The 21567-nt window shown below is 36.6% G+C and overlaps 1 protein-coding gene across 1 annotated transcript in view; it reads left to right on the top strand.

Annotated features, from left to right (window-relative positions):
• Positions 1 to 21567, top strand: part of CNTNAP2 (contactin associated protein 2) — a gene marked incomplete at both ends in the record, with an annotated part of 1134939 nt that overhangs the window by 461366 nt on the left and 652006 nt on the right. The window contains one exon of the mRNA XM_082753539.1: positions 20908 to 21055. Coding sequence (XP_082609665.1) covers positions 20908 to 21055 — 148 coding nt within the window. The remainder of the gene's footprint in view (positions 1 to 20907; positions 21056 to 21567) is intronic.

Raw genomic sequence — 21567 nt, 5'->3', positions numbered from 1 at the left:
TTCTTGGAGTTTGTTATCCAATTGAGCAGGCAGTATTGGAATTTGCTGTTTCTGAAGCATGGAATCAACTTCTAATAAAATGGGCACTTAATCAGACCTAGAAACTACTCAATACATCCACTAATTTATGATTTTTGATGTTCTCAGGACTTCATCAAGAATATAGCATTGCATGGGTGTGATTAAAGCCAGCTTCTTGTGATGAGCATATGCTCATCATTTATTGCTGTAGTTCCTTTTCCCTTATCATAACAAATATGCAGGAAGTCAGCCCTCAGATTTCTCATTTATAGATGATGTTCAGTGAAAACAGAGCTGACTTGCTGATTAACCTGTTGGAGTGAAAGAGAAAGTTCTTGGTATTTGTGCTGATAAAAATTCTAAATTCCTTCTTAGGAGCACCTCGTAAGTGAGTTAAACTGTTTCCTAAACACATGCAGTGACTTAGGTGTCTGGGTATTCTACTGAGATACACTTGGGTTATTTGGAAGTAGAGACAAAGAACCTGCAGTTGTAAAACAGAAATTAACATTTAAACACTTCTCATGTGTATATTCCTTAATAATGGCCATTTATACTGCTATCTTACACTGAAACATAATTCAGGCATATTTCAATTTAGTAATTATCTTTAACATGTGAAAAATTAGTATAAAACACACACTATTTAAAAATAGGTTTTGTTAGTATAGATTAAATGAGAGCCAATAAGAATAGGGTATGTGGTATGAATTTTCTGTACCTAGTACTTTAATAATACTATTTATGCATGTATCTATTTATTTAGAATGATCTCATTCTCCATTATATTTCTTTATTTCTGGTATGTAATTCTTCTGTTTTTCTGTTTATAGTGCATAGATCTAGGTTAACACTTTAAAATGTCCTTTATGCTAAATTTTGGAATTATGGGTGGAGTGCAATGTGTTCTGGGTCACTTTTTTTTTGACTCTATAAAACCAAAACCAGTGATTCATTTTTCAGTCTTGACCAAATGGGACCAGTTTTCGGTAATTTTGTGTCCAAGCATTAGTCTTCTGCAATCACTGAACCCAAAGGCAAAAATACTCATAAGTATAAATGAAAAGGTGGATATGAATTTGCATATGCACCTTCTACTCTATATGACCTTATGGCCTAGAATACCTGGTTTCCTATGTACAAATAACTGTTATCAGAACATTTGGGTAGATCTTTATTGGAACTTTTTATCTGAACTAAGTTTATATTGTTAGAAGATAAATAGATGGCACTAGGCAGGATTAATCTCATACACAGACAGATGTATTCTAGGCACCTAGGGTCAATTCTATTTCTGAATTTAGGTACCTAGCACCAGCTGAGACATCTGCAGGAATATTGTCTGGCTAGCAGCTGTTGGCTCATCTCAGACCTGGTACTTATTGTATCAGATCTGCTGGGCTGGTAAGGATGTCTTTATAACTGCAGCATGTTTGACATTAGGCAATTAAATTCAGCTCCTAAATTAAGTTCTTGTAGTTCAACCCTTTTACCCCAGTTCAGAAAAAGCATCTCATTTCAAGATGGCATTTATATTATAGTTATTTAACTTAACTTAAATGTCTGCATGATACATAATTAAGTAGGCTTTTCAGATTAGCCTTGAGTTGCATAATGAATTTATCCTTCTGTGTCTTGTTTCTATTAGGACTGAACCTCTAAAGTTAGATGTGTGGGGTTGCCCCATTCCTTGTAACTATATGACGTGGCAGCACTACTTACCAGAATGTCACTTTAACTTTGCAAGCTGCAGCATCTGACTTGCAGGGAGTGGTTTCTGCTGCCTCCAGTTAATCAGAAAAGACCTGTGAGGGAGAGATATATTACTCTTTCTGTGATGCATACCCAGGCATGAAGGGTTAACCTAGTCACTGTAGTTAGGGAGACAAATAGGACTGACTATCCCACTACAGCCTCAGGGGGAGACTTTAGCGCTTCTGTGAGATACTCTCTGCTGCTCCTTCTCAGTGTTTAGCACCATTTGCCTCTCCAGTGTGGCACAAAACACAAATCATGCCAGGACTACAGCAACCTATTGAGAGAAAAACTTTATTACGATACCTATTCTGCCTTCAGTCCTCCCTCTGGATTCCACAGTAGTGGTTGTTGCATTATGTGTTGACATGGTGTTGAGCAAAACTAAGGTTTCCCGAAGTGCTCTAACTCCAGTAACAACATTAATACGTGAGATATACAATGCAAAGCTCTTATAAAACCCAGCATAGTTATCTGCAAAAAGAAATTCAATAGTGTCTATAGACATGTTCTTTAATATTTCACTCTACATTTCTTAGGGATAGAGAATGTTCATCATTTTACATACTTCAATGCAAGTGCAATTCAACGTAGTACTGACATATAGTCTAATTGGCTTTAAAATGGAATTTTGTTTTTTGAGTGCTAATTTTCAGGTAATGACTTTCTAATTGATTTTCTCTTTATGAAGGACCATTGATTCATTCCCTTCAATGAAATTCAGTTAGCTTCCCAAAAGAATTTATGAAAAGCTGCTGAAAACAAGGATCTGTCACTGCTGCTTTCTTTCCAACTTTCTTTACTCTCTGCTCTAAAATGTGTTCTTTATATTATTCCCTAAACAAGCTTAGATTGACAAAGCTAAACAACTGTAATGTATATGTATGAGCATGAAATGGGTTCTTTCTGAAAAAATGCATCTGTTCAAAGATGGATTGAACTCATGTGACGTTCTTCCTAAAAACTGGATATTTACCACATCCTCTGATATATATGATATATGTAATATATATATGAGTTATTTAATGTTTGTACCACAGTTATTCTAAGCAATCAGACTGAATTGCACACAGATTATCAGAACTGATGTTATTTTACAAAAAGAGAAATTACAATTTTTAAGTGGTAGTATGGACTATTGTGTTATCACATCAGTTGTGTTATTGCAAGTTACAGCTGATTTTATATGAAGCACACTAGAGACTGCCTGAAAGATTTCTGCTACAGCACAATATACAGTCCCAGATAATAATCACAGAATCACACAGAATTTCTAGGTTGGAAGAGACCTCAAGATCATCGAGTCCAACCTCTGACCTAATGCTAGCAGTCCCCACTAAACCATATCCCTAAGCTCTACATCTAAACGTCTTTTGAAGACTTCCACGGATGGTGACTCCACCACTTCCCTGGGCAGCCTGTTCCAATGCCTCACAACCCTTTCAGTGAAGAAGTTCTTCCTAATATCTAACCTAAAACTCCCCTGGCTCAACTTCAGCCCATTCCCCCTCGTCCTGTCACCAGGCACGTGGGAGAACAGGCCAACCCCCACCTCGCTACAGCCTCCTTTAAGGTATCTGTAGAGTGCAATAAGGTTGCCCCTGAGCCTCCTCTTCTCCAGGCTGAACAAGCCCAGCTCCCTCAGCCGCTCCTCATAGGACTTGTTCTCCAGGCCCCTCACCAGCTTCGTCGCCCTTCTCTGGACTCGCTCAAGCACCTCGATGCCCTTCTTGTAGTGAGGGGCCCAAAACTGAACACAGTACTCGAGGTGCGGCCTCACCAGAGCCGAGTACAGGGGGACGATCACCTCCCTAGCCCTGCTGGTCACACTGTTAATGCATAATGAGAGTGCTAAATTGAAACATTTTAGTGATATCATTTAAGAAGGGATTGAACCCTAATTTTTAAGACCGTGACATAGCAAAAGAATGAATACAACAACAAAAAAAATGAATTAAAAACCATGCTGTTATTTCAGTCTGATTCTATACATCCATCAGTTACAGAGGAAGAAAAATTAATAAAAAATAAGATAGTATCTTTAAAAGCAAGCCCGTACAGCTTTTGCAAACAAGATCATGTTGTCATTTTGCAAACTGTTCCAGGCAAGCTAACAGTTTGGCTTAACTATCTGATTACTTTGATGTTCTGGAAGTACGTCAATGTTGTCTCATCTTGGTTTGCCAGGTATTTGCGAAAGATAAGGCATCCATGACAGTGAACCATTTCTTAAATCACGAGCAAAAGACTGAGATCCAGTGGCTGGAGGAAGAAACCAGACAAAACCCCCATAGAAATAAAGCATATTTTTAATACTAATTAACTATTGGAAGAGCTTCTGTAGGGGTGTCATAAATTTGATTTTCCATTAGTTTTAGTTTTGAAATGAAGAGTTAATAAGCTTGTAAATGTAGCTTGTAGTGTAGCCTTGACTGGTAACTCATTACTTGAACTATTTCATGGGAGTCTGTTCTCTGTGTCTACTGAACTCCTGACTAGATTTTGATAATGCTTTCTTTTAGCCACAGAAATCAATGATCCTGTCTCTTAATTTTTTATTATTTATTCTTTAAGAGAGAAAGGTTGCAAAAACAGTGCATGGATTTTCTTTTTATTTTTAAAGGATCTGTGCATAAATAATATCTAATTAATTCTGAGCAAACACTTCTGAGACTATTGTCTCCATTTTATAGACAGAGTGAGGTTCAGAGACATCGGGTTGTTAGTCTAAATTCAAACAGTATTTAAGCAACAAAGGAGACTACCAACAGTCATTCCTGGCTTCACTGCTTGTACTATTACAAGTATTTAAAGAGCTTTATCAAGCCACTGTAAAGATATTTCATTCAGGTGCCTCCTTCAATACTACAGAAAAAACAAATAACATTAAAATAGAACTTGAAGACCTTCAGATTTATTCTGAACACTTGCAAACATGGTTTCCAAATACTCTCAAGAACTAACTGTTAATTAGTTAGTAGTTAATCTAGAAGGCAGGGAAGACAGGGAGATCATTGTTCCTTTGCCTTTCCACTTTTTCTTCCTAAAAAAATATAAAATCACAAAGAGTATTTTTGGTTTCTCTTACATTAACTGTACAGATAGGGATATATCAGACTGAGAAATAGCAGCATATTAATAGTGAAGATCATAGAGTGTTCCCTAAAAAAGCTGGTAATAGTAACAACCTGCCCTCCTGGAAAATGGGTCCGTATACTGTATATATGGTAAAAAAATATGCAAGAAAATTCACTGTATTATCTGCTAACCCTTTCCTGAGGAATTTGCGGCTTTGTATAGGAAGAAAATCAAATCCCACCTTTTCTTGTGATATAGAATATAGATATTTTTACTGGTAAGTGATATATAGCAAATACTGGGCCTCTGTATTTGTATATCAAAGCTTCCATTGTCTGTTTCTACACCAGTAGGAAAACATGAGGCACGGGTGTACTCTGTTGACATCTAAATTTTCCTTTTATTCAGTGTCCATAAAGGCTGTCAACCCTATTCAGTGATATAATCAGGAGACTGCTGCAAAGCAAAACTAGACTCAAGTGTAACTGCTTCCTTTTTTCAAAAATTCTGTCTGCCAACAATAAACAAACAAGAAATATCTGAATCAGATAAAATTCCCCAAGCTGCATGAAGAAATGACTTGCAAACACCTAATGATCAATTGACTCTAAATGTTCAATCCTCTAAGATTTATAACACAGCTTAAAATTAAATTTAGGGAGTTCCTGTTGCAAACAAATTAGGTCATTAAATCATTTTACTATTCATTTGATGAATTGTCTTTTATCTATTGTGAAAGAAAAAACAAACAAACAAACAAACAAAAAAAAGAACAACAAAAAAACAACAGAGCTGGGGTGGGGAGGAGCTAACAATAACACCAGATGCCTATGCCCAGGTAGTGTTAGGAGCCTGCTGGAACAGCACAGAGGAGCTGCTGGGTGTGACTGCAGCCCCTTCTCCCCAGTCCCCTGCACCACTCAGGGAACTGGCAGAGGTAGGAGCCCAGTGGGGTCAGCCTGGGGAGCAGGGTGGGGTGGAGGTGTTCTGTGTGTTTTTTTTTTTTTGTTTGTTTGTTTGTTTGTTTTTATGTTTTTTTCCCTCTATCCAACTCTATTTGGGAATAAATCAAATTAACTTTTCCCAAGGTGAGTCTGTTTTGCCTACAGTGGTAATCAGTAAGTTATCTCCTTGTCTTTCTCTTGACCCAAGAGCTTTTGTATCTTCTTTTCCCCCCTTTCCTTGCTGAAGAGGGGGAATGAGAGAACAGCTGAGTGGGCTTCTGGCAGCCAGACAAAGTCAACACACCATGGTAGGTTTTGATAAACAGGCACATGGGAAACTATAAGCTACAGTATTATGAGAAAAAATAAGCCCCTTTCTGTTAGCAGTGTTGTAAATAAAATAAGTACTTAAAGTTTCTGCAAATAAAGTGAATAGATTTTTAGTTGCATTACAGGTCCTAAAAAATGCTAATGTTGCTTTGCATTTTCAGGTATTTTTCAGTTGTGCTCCTGCACGTCTAGATCACTAAACTTCAGTGATCCTTCTCTGCAATTGCAAAACATGAAAGAAAGGTGTATTTGGCTTTTATTGGTTATTTAAATTAGATTTATAGTAGTTAGATCTGTCATGTAAGCTATATTTAAAATATATAAGCATTTGATATGCAAAACAAGAAAATGTAAAGCTTGAGAGGGAAGAAAGAGGGAGGTTCTGTGGATAAGACGGGTTTAAAAATAGATATATTTAGATTTCAACCTTGATGTGATTTTTGTTTATTTTTTAAGTAAATAGATTAGATTGGCTGTTCTTTGAATTCTGGAGCCTTGCCACACATCTCTTGAGTATGCCTCCATGCTTTAATCAGGCTTTTTCCTCACCTGTATGTGGCATTGGTGACTGTTTCTCCTTGGTTTCTCCTGTATGTTTAAGGAATCTCTTGGTTGTATCTGATAAGAAAGTACAATATTGTCAGATGTTTGGCTTTATATGAAGTCATTGTGTTGCCTTGCTATGTGTGGTTGGATGCCTTAGTGCAATAAATTTAATAAATGATTCACAAAGATAAAAAAATAAATAAAAAATGATGTATTTAGCATAAAACTTTGGAGGCACATCATAAATTAGGGAACTATACTCCAAGCTCTTTTTTCCCTATTTTTTTTCCCTCCCAATCATTTTCTATATGCAATTAATAACTAGGAACTTGATTTATTGTCTCATAAGCCAGGCTGGTTGCTTGTGAGAAACCAACATTCAGCAAAAAGTTGAAAACAGTAATGTAAATTTCTCACAGTTTTTGTTCTCTTGGATAATCTCTTAGCACAGTAGGCTGGAGAGAAGTTTCAATCACTTTCTTTAATGAACTCAACTGTAGATTGAAATTCCTGTACAGAAACTACACTGAAGAATTGTTTCAGCAGCACCGTCACCAGTATTGTATACCTATTTACAGTTCATTAATGCCTGAATAGATGAGGTGAAATTATTCTTATAATTAACACAGTCCCTGTGAATAAAGCCAAATTAGTGCAGCCCCAGAGCATCTAATCATCTAGCAGTCTTTAGAATTCTTGTACTTCTCCATGGTGATATAACAATAAAGGTTTAAATCATTTGCTCTGTAAGGAAAAGTAGTGGCAACAGGTGATGACAATTTTAAAACTTTTCCACTTTCACTTTTTTTTTTTTTTCCCAAATAGATTAATCTTTGCTGGTTATTAAAGCTTTTTTTTTTTTTTGCCTTTTTTTTTTTTTTTTTTTTTTTACATTTAGAAGTGCTCCTATTTCAGATCCTAACAGCTATTCAAGGTCATTTGACCTAAAAGACTTTCAAAATGTCAGAATAACATTCTTCATATAAACATGACTGAAACAATATTATAGGGAAATTACAGAGTTACATTACAGAGACATCTCTGTCAAGGGAAAAGGTAACTCTTAGAAGAATACAATTGGAAAAGAAGCAGTGGCATATACCTTAGATTTAAAGTGTCATTTACCTTAGATTTAAATATTATTTACCTTAAAACAAAAATAACACCTTTAGTATCTTATGTTCATTCTATTGTTGTCTCCTACGTTAAGCCATTTAACAGTTTGTTATATTCTCAAGGTTTCCAATAATATACTATTTTTTACTTTAAACTTCTAATATGGGGGTCAGACACCTTCTGTGTGAAGGCTGACGTGCAATTTCACACTGTCAAGATGAACTTAAGAAGAAATACAAGTATTCTGCTGTCCTTCCAAAATCTTCCTGTGGTTTTCATAATATCAGGAAAAAAAAAAAAAGAACACAAGTGAAAGAAGTCCATTAGGAGAGAGGCAATCTGTAACAATTGTCACATTCTTTTACGCGTTCCTTTATAAAATATTCTTGTGGCTTTTTGGTATTATTTCAAAAGACTAAGTGCTTAGAACTGTCTTTGTGTCCCTAGAAAGGAGAGCAGCTTTTAGATTCAAGTTGAAGCACATATAGGCATGTTTGAAGACTGTCACAGATTGTAATTCTGCCTCTAGGGAATACACAGTAATACTGTTTTGATGATTTTGAAAGGAATATTCTAAAGAGTTCTACTCAAGTTATTCTTTCTGGGATAGGAATTTTGTTTTTGCCTGCAGGTTTTCTTCTGACTCTTTGAATTCAAAGCCTTTTTAACCTGTTCCTGAGATTTAGAAAGGATCCACATGCTTTTTGTTGATGTATCCCATTTTTGTATTAGGTTTACGCTTTATTTATTTATTTATTTATTTATTTATTTATTTATTTTGCTCATATCCTGGGCCACAGAGCAAAAGGTTCTAAAACTATGGTCTTCCATCCTCCTTGTGAAGGAGCCGCAGGCCACCGTGAGGCCACCCCTCAGCCTGCTCTGTTCTGGGCTGAACAAACCAGGAGACCTCTGTTGCTCCTCATACCCTTACCATCACCACCTTTGTTGTTCCCCCTAGATGTTCTCTGATTGTTTTATGTCATTATACTGTGGGAAACAGTACTTGAGATGAGATGCACCAACACAGAGTTGGATGGAACTATCACTTCCCTTGTCCAATTAGCAATGCTGGTCCTGCTGCACCCCAGGATACAGTTGGCCCTTTTGCTTGACAGGGCATCTTGCTATTGACAAGAACCCCCCAGCTCCCTTTCTGCAGGGCTGCTCTCCAGCCTGTCATCCCCTAGTCTGTATGTACAGACAAGGTAGCTACTTCCCAGGTGCAGCATCCAGCACGCTGTCTTAAATTTCATGCAATTATGGAGAACTACAAGTACTACTTGAAACTTACTGTAATCCTAGCATTAAATGGAACCTGCAAGTATAATGGTGAAACACCTTATTGTTTAATTTTTGTCTTTAAAGTTTAATTTTATGTCACTATGCAATATTAACTTCCAAGTTTAAGCAATTAATACATAGTAACCAGACTTCCTTCTCCATTATTTTCTTTAGCTTGACTTGCAATTGTATTCCTATAACAAACTATTTCAGGTAGGCACATTTTAAGGATTGTTTCTTGCACACTGATAGCCTAGGCAGAATTGCAATGATCTGAAAAGCAGTCTTGGACATTTCTGTGATTTCACGTAGGGGTAAAACAAAACAAAACAAACAAACAAACAAAAAACCATAACTATTTAGCTTAAAATTTGACCATTCTGTTTTCCCCATCAGAAAGGAAAGAATATGAAAAGAGCAAGCGTGGCATTTTTGATTTACAGTTATAAGTTGAAGGTTTTCTATTAAGGGAATGGAAAAATGTTTATATTAACATGTACTAATTAAGTTTTCAATCCTTACTTACTTGCCATGTTCCTACTCGCTATAGCAGATTCTTTACAGTGTTTAAAATAATTTTTGCCTTTATGCTATTTTCAGAATCTCAGCATTAGATTCACTAAGTTGAAGAAGTATGGAATGGCATTACTCACATTTCACTTGACCCTCAGAAGTGTGCTTGCTAGTAACAGCATCAATTTATTGGGTTGCAAAATTTCATGGGAATAAACCAGTAGATTAGTGGAGTTAGAAGACAAGAAGCTTTGAGACCAGACTGGTGTACAAAGAATACATGAGAATACAAAGAACTCTGAAAATTATTTAAAAGCTATTTAGAAATTATCCAAGTGTGTGACAATCGCCAAGTACATCAATACCTGAGAGGAAAGAAAACCAGGGATCATACTGTGCTTGTTCTTCTCAGGGCTAGAGCTCCTGTTGTTATTGAGCTCTGTAGCCCAACAGTCAGTGATCAGAGACCTGTTGGTGTGATGATTCCAATAATGACTGCAATTGTGTTCATAAACACATTTTTCCTGTTTCCTTCATTCTAGAGCAGGAGAAAGGAGATGTAGCAAATCTAACTTTTGTCTATTAATGAATAAAACCCCACAACTCCCTTGGAGATAAGCAGTTTTTATTATTTGTCTGTAACCATTTCACACTTGCTTCTGTATTCTTTTTTTTTAATGTCGATCAGTCACGTGGTAACTTTCAGAATTAGGTTGATTATATTCTCCATTTTGTAGAATACATTTATATTACAAGCAGGAAAAAACATGTTTTACTATGTAGCTAGTGAAGAGTGGCAAAGTTTTAATTTAGTTCCCACTAAATCTTCCACTTTGCTTCACTGGCCACAAAAGCTTAGGTTTCTAATATAGAAACCCATGTGAATACTTGACCAAGTGCTTAATAAGGATTATTTTATTTTTTAAAACCTTACAAAATGAATGTATTTTTACTCTGTATTTTATATGTTCAGCTGAGATGCTGAAAGATTAAGGCAAAACTACCTAATCATTTTGGTGCCCAGGAAACTGCATCAAGTGCCACTGAAATTTTTTTGCAACTTACTTGCCTAGCATCTCATGCAGTCGCAACTGGGGGCAGTCAGCTCAGGGACAGTCACAAAGAGAATGCAGTTCCTGTGCTATTGGGCACAGGATTGTCTCTATATTATCTTTGTGGAAGGCTGTCCTTTCTCATTTGTCCACAGATATACATTGGGCACTATGAGATATGCATCTCATGTTGTCCACATGGTTGGACACTAGGCAAGTTTCAGTTCATCATGTAAATAAAGGAACTATTTTGAATGTATCAATCTTACTCTTTACGAAACTCCATGTTATTCCTGGAGTGGGTCTACTGTCTGACCTGAATTGTCTGAGCATTGAAATTTGTTTAGCTTATTTAAAACTAAGAGCAAGCTAACTACATTAAAGACTACCCCCATTGTGTTAAGAAAAAAGGTTACTAATGATGCAATCAGCTGATCATGACAACAAAGATGTAATATTATTTGAAGACTGAAAGATTGTATTTTCACAAATTCAATCTAGATGTAAATACTGGATCTTAAATCCTGGGAACAAATTACCAAAGGATAAGTTTTCATCAACAAATACTTCCAAATCAAATTCATCCATTTTTGTTGTTGACTATAGATCTGGTTCAAAATGAAAAACAAACAGCAACAACAAAAACCACAAGGTACGTCAGCCTCAGTTGTTTAGGATAGCAGGATGGATAATTATAATGATCTTTTCAATAGTGTATAAATCTCTAGGGAATAAATAGCTTGTGATTATGAAAATAAATTAATGTCATACTGTTATTCAGAAATTCATTAAGTCTCTGCAGGAAACATTACTTCTAACCTTTCAGTGTTGACTTCACAACCCTAATGTTATTTTAATATATTTGGTGTACATTTTAGGTTTAAAAAGGAGAGATAATTTTCATCATTTGGTGTCATCCTGACAAAATCTGCATGATTCAGCACAGAGGTTGAAATCTTTTGTTCATTATGCATCTCTGAAAAGTACCTGATAATTTAAGCAGCAGTAGAAGTCTGTCATCTGTTATATTTGATACCCACACCAGAAGGGAATCAGATATTTGCTGGTGAGATATCTTGCAGATCTCTGAAATATGATGTTCAGTTTCAGGATCTGGAGAAACGTGTCTGTTGCTACCTTTGCTGCGCTGCCAACTGTGATGCCCCCTAAAGTAAAACTATATCTGTTGTTTTGTACCTGAAAGCAGTCAGTTCCCTTAGCAAAATGTACAAATAACTTGGTAATATTTCTGCACATAAAAAAGTATGAACATTTATTACGTAGAAGGATGACAAAAGCAACTCAGTCTTAAGGTGAATGAGGAAGGTGGAGAGGTAGCTCTTTGTTTTGAATGCTAGCTTTATGCTTCATTACTCCAACTAAATTAAACAAAAATAATACTGCGGGAGAAGAAAAGAACAAGTGTTTTACTTGCATCCAGTTAACATTAATCATGTGGACACAGTAGCAATTTTCATATGATTGTTGTTTTTATTATTGTCCTGATTTTATTAGGAAAACAACAAGCATCAAGCTTGTTGTGGTTTAACCTGGTTGGCAGCTAAACACCACACAGCTGTTTGCTCACTCTCCCCCCTCCTTCTCTGGGATGGGGGAGAGAAATAGGAAAGTGAAGCCTGTGAGTTGAGATAAAGTCAGTTTATTAAGACAGGAAAATAATAATAACAATAGTAATAAAACAATTATGATGATAATAGTGCTACTACTAATAATGTGTAGAAAACAAGTGATGCACAATGCAATTGCTCACCACCTGCTGACTGATGCCCAGCCTAAACCTGAGCAATCCGGCCCTCCTCCCCTGGCTAGCCACCCCTATATATTGTTTAGTATGACATCAGATGGTATGGAATACCCCTTTGGCCAGTTTGGGTCACCTGTTCTGTGTCTGTCCCCTCCCAGCTCTTGCTGCACCCCCAGCCTGCCCGTTGACAGGACAGAATGAGAAGTTGAAATGTTCTTGGCTTGGTGTAAGCACTGCTCTGCAACAATTAAAACATCGGGGTGTTATCAGTGCTTTTCTTATCCTAAGCCAAAACATAGCATTCTACCAGCTACTAGGAAGAAAATTAACTCTGTCCTAACTGAAACCAGGACAAAGTTACATGACGTTAAAGCTCAGTAATAAATTTGAACACGAAACTTGTATCCAAGGTATCATATCTTGCTGTACTATTCCTCCAAATCTGTCTTCAAGTTTAAAAAACTTTTTCTCTATGAATCGGTGTACAAAACTGGTATCTCTAGGAGCCGTCTGTCAATAGAAGTCAGATTTCTCTCTTAAACATGTATTTGAGGTTTATGTTGAAGTAATACAAAATAAACATTCCTGTAAATGAGATCAAGTTATTTTTAAGAGTAGCAAAAGTTAAGCAAGTTATGTTAGCCTACTGTGTTATAAAGGTAATGATGAATCGTGATGAATATGTGAAAAGCTAAAAGGCAACAAAAACAGCATTAAGCATTATTGTTTCAATGCATTGGATAAAATGACATTATACATCTGATTATACACACATGGCTATAATATGTTTTTAGTATATGATGACAGGATTTGGACCTCAAGGAAACCCTCCAGGGAATCAGTAGAGAATATAATGGAGCAACGTGACCAAAATTGTGTTTCTGTTTCAAAATTGCTTGGAAGTATTTGGGACATAGAAAAGAGTTGTATTCTGTATATCAGAAACATGTTACTAGATGAAAATAAGATGCATATTTCATCCTAATGACCACCTTTTATTTTTTAAAACCTTACAAAAACATGAAATATGTAGATCACCTTTTCATCAAATGTGATCTAAATTGACTTAGTAAGTTCCAAAGTTGAAAGACTGACGCACAGAAAAGCACACAGATGCCCATACACATTTTCAGTACAGGATTGCCTAGGAGCTGTTTTACTAATAAACCATTTTTAAGACACAAAGCAAATAATTATTTCTTGATGTAAATTTAAATAGGAGATTGATATAAATGCAGTGATCATTGTTTGAACATTGCTTGTACAGTAATGCTCAAAACTGAGCTGAATTAACCAAACATGAATTTATTGCTTTCTGACGTATTCCATTTTTTTTTTCAGTTTATTTGATGTTTTTATTTCCTTATGCAACTACTTTTTAGTGGTTTCAGTGTGTGTGTATTTTTTTTCCAGCTTTGTTTTTTTTTTTTTTTTTCCTCTTCTTTTTCATACATTCTTGAGGTTAATCTCATAACATTTTCCTTTATCCAGTCCTTTTATTCTTGGTTGTGTTTTTTGGTTGGTTGGTTGGTTGGTTAGTTGGTTTGGTTTGTTTCCCTTCAGTTTACATCATGATTTGGGCTGGATTTTCAAAGATATCCAGCAAAAAAGTGTTTCAGCAGCAGTGAGGTACTTAACTAGGTTTGACTCAATTTTCTAATGAAGTTGTTTTTTTTACAAGAAAATGTTAATGTAGTGAGACTGAATGCTTTGTTGAAACAACTTGGTTTCCCTGGAATCTACTAATTGCAGTCAGCTAGTCAGCTTGTGCTGAACCAGTACGTAATGTGAGTTTTCCAAGGTCTGTGGATTTGGGCTCACTGCTCTGTTCAATAGCCTTCCACAGCACCGTTGACTGAAGTTTTCCTTTTTATTTATTTATTTACTTATTTACTTATTTATTTTGTGCAGGCAGAGGGCTGACAGCCATGAGTAAAGCTGTCAGGTTGTCAAGTCTGTTATCATTCTTGTGTTCTGGAAGTATTTGGTTTGGGATACTGGGGATTTAAAAAAAAAAAAAAAAAAAAAAAACATTTAAGGCTTAGCCCATTTTCCATGTTTAACTCACCTCGAAGAAAATGCAGTTTTGTTTTCCACAGATACTTTCTATCTGTCTATGGACATTTCCATATTTCGTAATAATGTGCTTTTATTAATGTGTTTTGGCATTAAAAAATCTGATTACAAGAGATGTATAGATGGAATACTATGAAACATAGACTCCTAGTGTTTTCACTATTGTTTCAAAATAAAGCTAGAAGCCAATTTCTCCCCCCCCCTTCCCCTCCCCCAATAAGGTCAGACTCATAAATTGTTCCAGTTATTTCCTATGCTTAAAATGCCAGTGACAAAACATAAAATTCAAGAAATATTATAACAAGTGTATAATTAAAGTAATGAGAACAAAAACAAGCAACAGAAACAAACAAACAAACAACAAAAAAAAACAACACAGTTCTTCTTTCTCTTCTAACTGGACAAGAAATGTCATTCTACTATGCCATTCATTGCCACACGTTTACATCACCCTAGGAAGAGCATACATTGAAGCATTATTAATACTTGTCTTTGCATAAATAGTTAATTTGGATGGAAAATTCTTTATCAATTAAGTCATGTTTGGTTAAAGAGTTGTTTTTTTTTTTTAACTTAATAACATTTCTTTTCATTCAGTCTTGAGCCTTCTTATTTCAGAGATAATTTTTCAATTATGAGAATTCCTTTTAAATCTTTTGTTGTAAAAAGTGATCAAAAAGTTTACTCAAAATAAGATTTTGTGATGTACTTGCTGTATCCATAGAGTACTGAATGATATTGCAAGTCTGTCCTTTTACAGAGAACTAAACACATTTTTGTCAGTTTTACTTAATTTTATTATTGAGCTGGATGTTACTGACATTTTAGTTTTAATTTATAATTTAGCTTTGGCACTTATAATTACTGACTAGAGTATTATTATGGTGTAAGCATAGGAATAAAAATTGAATCTGAATCTTAATTTTCCCTAACTTTATTTCCAAATATCATTAAAAAAAATTACTTGGATTCTCTGTGTTTGTTGTTGCTTTTTTTTGTTTTGTTTATAATGCAAAAACATTATACTGAATGTATAGTGTATATAAGTGTAGTATATATCTATGTATAGAGATATAGTGTATCTCTTCAGTTTGGCTGAAGAATATTGGTAAAGCCAAAGTGAATTTCAAAGATCATACAGCTTTAATTGCTGATGCTTCTGCTGAAGATAGTTCCTGTACCAAAAGCTTATCTACTTTTTCAATGTAATTATTTGGCACATTAAAATGCATTATCTATTCCTATAAACCTGCTCTAGCAACTTTTGAAAAATAAGAACTTATCAAATTGTGGTTTTAAGGAAGCTAGTTATGAAACTCTTACTGAGTACTTTCGAAAACTACATTCAACATATGCTCAAACCTATTAGTTAGAAAGGAATTGTGGGCATATTTTCTTATCTTTCTTCATTGTTAATACTTTATTGACCTGTGGAGTTCTGTCTTTAAGAAAAGTGTTTGTGACTTAAAACACTCTTGAACTTTTTGTTGCAATGTGAGCTTAAAGAATTTGGTATCCAATATTAGAATAGAAGTGCTTGTAGAAAAGAGAATTTCAGAACTGGACTGATGAGACAGTGCTACCTGTTTTACAGACACATGATCCATCTTGATCATTTTCCCAGTCTGGCTTAAAGAAAAACTCCTTTACTAGAGGAGAACACTCCTGGCAATAATACTTCAGTGAGTTTGAGTTTAATAAGCTGAATATTTTGTTTAGTTTATACAGGTATTTCCAGCTTTTCCTGAAAAATAGTTTTGTAAAAGAGGGTTCTTATATGAGGGTTGTATATTTCTGTCTTTTTTAGTCAGAGAGTCACTCCCCATTTAAAAATAAAAAAATCTACAATATAATGTGGGTCTGCATTATGCTTTTAAATCTTTTTAAACTCTTTGTAACCTTGGTTTTGCAAATTGTATAAATTCAATTTTTAATGAAAACCTCTATTTCTGAGCCTGTGTACAAATCTCAATAGGAAAAAGAAATTTTACAGCAATAGTACATAATTCACAAGCTCCTGTAAATTGATTTTGCAGCCTTGCAATGATGGATTTGGGCCTGATGTTTGCATTATCCATGGAGCATGTATTACTGTACTGCATTTATCTAAATGAAGGCTGTATTTAAAGGATATTGTTTTGCTGGAGACTAAATGAAATGCATGTTAATTATCCAGGAAATTGATGACAGAGTACCCTATTCTCTGCTGATGGTGTTTATACATTCAGCAGATGTTACTGGATTGTAGACCAAAAGGAACCTTCAAAATGTCAAACACCTGCTGGTTTGTGCTATAAGTCTTTCTGTCAAAGGATTGGGAAAGCACAGATCATAGAATCATTTAGTTTGTAAAAGACTTCTAAGATCATTTAGTCCAACCTTTAACCTAGCACTGCTAAATCCACTGTTAAGCTGTATACCTAAGCTCTCTACATCTACACATTATTTGAAGAACTCCAGGGATCGTGACTCAACTACTTCCCTGGGCAGCCTGTTCCAATACTTGAGTTAAGAAGGTTTCCCCTGAGCCTCCTTTTCTCCAGGCAAACCAGCTCCAGTTGCTCCTCTGAAGGCTTGTTCTCTAGAACCTTCACCACCTTCATAGCCCTTCTTTGGACAGGCTCCAGGGCCTCGATATCCTTCTTGTTGTGAGGGACCCAAAACTGTACTCGAGGTGTGACTTCACCAGAACAAAGTACAGGGGGATGGATGATCACCTCCCTGGTTTTGCTGGTTACACTGTTCCTGATGCTAGCCAGGATGCCATTGGCCTTCTTGGCCACTTGAGCACACTGCTGGTACATATGCAGCTGGCTATAAACCAGCATCCCCAGGTCCCTTTCCATCTGGCAGCTTTTCAGCTGCTCTTCCCCCAGCCTATAGAGTTGCATGGAGTTGTTATGATTAAAGTGCAAGACCTGGCACTTAGCCTCGTTGAACATCATACAGCTGGCCCCATTGGTCCAGCCTATCCAGACCCCTCTGCAGAGCTTTCCAACCCTCAAGCACATCAACACTTGTGCAGAACTTGATGTCATCTGCAAACTTGCTAAGGGTGCACTCAATACCCTAGTCCACATCATTGATAAAGATATTGAATAGAACTGTCCCTGTGGAACACCACTAGTTACCAGCCTCCAGCTGGATTTAACTGTATTCATCACAACTCTTTGGGCCCAGCCACCCTTCCAGTTTTTAACCCAAAGAAGCATACATCCATCCAAACCATGAGCAGCCACTTTCCCCAGGAGAATGCTTTGGGAAATGGTGTCAAAAGAAGGAAGAGTTGCTATTCAAAGGGACCTGGAAAGGCTGGAGAAGTGGGTCCATGTGAACAGCATGAGGTTCAGCAAGTCCAAGGTGCTGCACCTGGGTTAGGGCAACCCCAGACAGGAGTACAGATTGGGAGAACTCACTGAGAGCATCCCTGTGGAGAAGGACTTGGGGGTTCTGGTAGATGAAAGACTCAACATGAGTCAGAAGTGTGTGCTTGCAGCCCAGAAGGCCAACTGCATCCTGGGCTGAATCAACAGAAGTGACCGGCAGGTGGAGAGAGGTTGTTCCCCTCTACTCTACCTTTGTGAGGCCCAACCTGGAGTGCTGCATCCAGGTCTGGGGCCCCTAGCACAAGAAAGATGTGGACCAGTTAGAGTGAGTCCAGAGATGGGACACGAAGATAATCAGAGGACTGGAGCACCTCTCCTATGAAGAAAGGCTGAGAGAGCTAGGGATGTTCAGGCTGGAGAAAAGAAGGCTTCAGGGAGATCTCACTGTGACCTTTTAGTACTTAAAGGGGGCTTATAAAAAAGATGGAGGACTCTTTACTCAGATAGATAATAGGACAAGGGGGAATGATCTTAAACCAAAAGAAGATAGATTTAGACTTGACATTAGGATGAAATTCTTCACTGTAAAGGTAGTGAGGCACTAGAAGTTGTGCCAAGAGAAGTTGTGGATGCCCCATTCCTGGAGGTGTTCAAGGCCAGGCTAGATGGGGCCTTGGCCGACCTGATCTAGTGGGTAGCATTCCTGCCTATGGCAGCAGGGTTGGAGTTAAATGATCTTTAAGGTCCCTTCCAACCCATAGATTCTGTGAATCTATGAAAAGCCTTACTGAAGTCTGGGTAGACCTCATCCACCAAGTGTGTCACCTTAGAAGGAGACCAGGTTTGTCAAGCAGGATCTGCCTTTGATAGCCCATGCTGACTGGGCCTGAACATCTGGTTGTCCTGGAAGTACTGCATGTGATAGCACTCAAGGTAATCCGCTCCATTGTCATCTGAAAACATGGATTTTTTTCCACGGTGTGTAATAAGCCAGTTCACACACTCAGGAGAGAGATTGTTTTTAATCAGGCCTCAGTTAAACACAGACAGTACCTCTTCTCTTCCAAGGGAGAGCTTTTTCCTTTACACCATGAGCTTCTTGGCACCAAGGTTAGACTGACAGGTCTGTAGTTTTCCAGATCCTAATTCTGGCCCTTCTTGTAGATGGGTATCACATTTGTTAGCCTCCAATCGACTGGGACCTCCTCTGATAGACAGGGCTGCAGAAAAATGATGGAAAACATCTTGAGTCTATCGACCCTTCTGGCAGTTCCCTCGATAGCCTTGGGTCGATCCCATCTGGCCCCATAGACTTTCATACATCTAAGTGGAGTAGCAGGTCACTAACCATTTCCTCATGAATTAGGAGGGCTTAATTCTGCTCCCCATCCCTACCTACCATCTCAGGGCATAAAGTATGGAAAGGTACAGGAAATAATTTGGATTTTGAGAATTACTCTTCATCATTCATTTAATCGAATTATATACAAGATATCCATCCCTCCTGAGCAGCTGATTTTGCCCCTAATTCTCTTAAATTTAAAACAAAAAACCACCCATGTTAAGACAGTCTTGTTAAGATTACAGCAAGCACATAACTAAACAAAACAAATTTTGTCTTGAAATTTGGAGCATTGCCTTGCATGCTCACAAAATATATTTTTTAAAGATCAGCTTCTTTATTCATTGCATAGTTATGTGATTCCTGAAACATGACTCAGAGAACAGCCAGCTGTTCAATAGGATTTTTAGTCCTTATTCAATGTATGCTTTCTGTTGTTTATTGTCTTCTCTTCAGCTCAGAAGACAGAACTGTAATTTTCCTTCTAAATGATTACCACTCAAATATCAAAGTGCATCATAGACATTAATTATTGTATCTAACAAGCTCTTCTATGAAGCAATGAGTGTCATGATAATCGTTTAGTACATTAATAGCAGCAGTAGAGAAAAATTGAGGTGACCTATTACATGTCGTAATCTGGTAAATCTTCCTTACATTTACTACCACCCATATCTATTGTGCCCTGTACATTTTGTCTCTCAAATTTTTGATGACTTTATTTTGTAGTAGTGTTCCTTACTGTCCAGTTGTTTCTTCAGTTGTTTTTAGTTCTACTATTGGAATGTATTACAGGATTTTATATGGATTTATTAAGATATTAGAAGTCACCTTTTCTTTGTTTATGACTACCCTGTTCACTGTCTCAAGATCCCTATTTCTGCTGAAAATTACTCATGAAGGGGCGAGAAGGGTCCTTTGAAAATGTTGAGAATAACTGAATAGTAGTCTTTAACATCAGTGAATGAATGGATTGTGCATAAACTGACAAAAAAAAAAAAAAAAAGACAAAAACCCCACTATCATTTTAAGTGGTAGGTATTGTTTACTTTTAAGCTGGATGCTACAAAAACTTTTAGCCAGAGGTAGAAAACTACAAAACAAGCACTAAATATTTATTTCAGTCATTTTAAAAACACACTTAAGAACAGTCCTTTACTGATTTACAAGGTATTACAAACCTTGAGATTAAGAGATTTTCCTGTGGGAGACAGCTATGGTTAGGAGGGAAACTGGACGCTCATTTTCCAGTGGTTAGTACATCAGAAGCAAAGGAAGAGTTTTGTATTTTTGGAAATTTGAGAATTGAAGGGTTCCATATCTGTTGGAGGAAATGGGTTATGTCAGTGTTTCTACTTACAGGAAGATGGCTGGTGCGTGTAATCTAATTGTTAGGGGATGGATATCTTCTACAGAACAACCGCTCTGGGTTGGACACTTCTATTAACGCAGTAATAACTGAGTAACAGATCAGTGATGCAGAATGGAATACTTTCTTACCTAGCAGCAGCTGTTATGTGAGTTCAGTATATCTGTTGTGTAGAAAGAGGACGTGTGCTGCAGTTTCGGTATTGTTCTGAACACTGATACTTTTTAAATCCACTATTCATTTGGTCACTATCTCAGAAAACATTTAAACTAAATTTAAGTGTTACCTAGACACTCAGAGGACTTTACTGCCTGTGCTTTCCTTCATACCAGAACCTTTATAGCATGTGAGATAGATTTAATACAACAATTTTCTTCTTCTTTCCCTTAGGCATTTCCTGGAAATACAAACTCTGATAGTGTGGTTCGACATGATTTACAACATCCAGTTATCGCTCGCTATGTACGTATAGTTCCTTTGGACTGGAATGGAGAAGGCCAAATAGGGCTGAGAATTGAGGTCTACGGCTGCTCCTACTGTAAGTTTTTCCATGATCTTTTTTTTTTTTTTTTTTTTTTTTTTAATTCTAAGTAGAAACTGTCATTGGATCTCAGCTTAAATCTGTTGCCTAATGTTTAATTGAGTTGCCTAGTGCTTAATTGAGTATTGTAAACTTAAGTCTGAGTTGCTTGTTATTTCTTTTGTGGGAGATTCAATACTGGAATTTGTGATAGTTCTCTGAAGTCACTCCTTTTGAACTTCATGGCTGATTTTTTTGCAGAAGACTATTATATAACCTTGAACAGTTCCATTGAAGAAATGACAGTGTTCAGACAAATCTCATGTTGGGTCCTAAGGGGAACAGCTGGGAAACAAGAAATAATTCATTGCTTGGTGCTAAAGATAAAAATAAAGCAAATAAGAATTCTATCGAAGTATCTCAGATTGTCTAAATATATGACATGTTTTTCAGAGACTTTTCCATTCATTAGTATATGTATATTAGTATATGACTTCAGAATTTCCTTTGAAATCCAAATGAGGAGTGGT

Source organism: Aythya marila, assembly GCF_965140915.1.
Source record: "Aythya marila genome assembly, chromosome: 2".
NCBI classification, from domain to species: Eukaryota; Metazoa; Chordata; class Aves; order Anseriformes; family Anatidae; genus Aythya; species Aythya marila.
The sequence above is the reverse complement of the archived record's forward strand: the minus strand, read 5'-3'. Positions and strand labels throughout refer to the sequence as shown.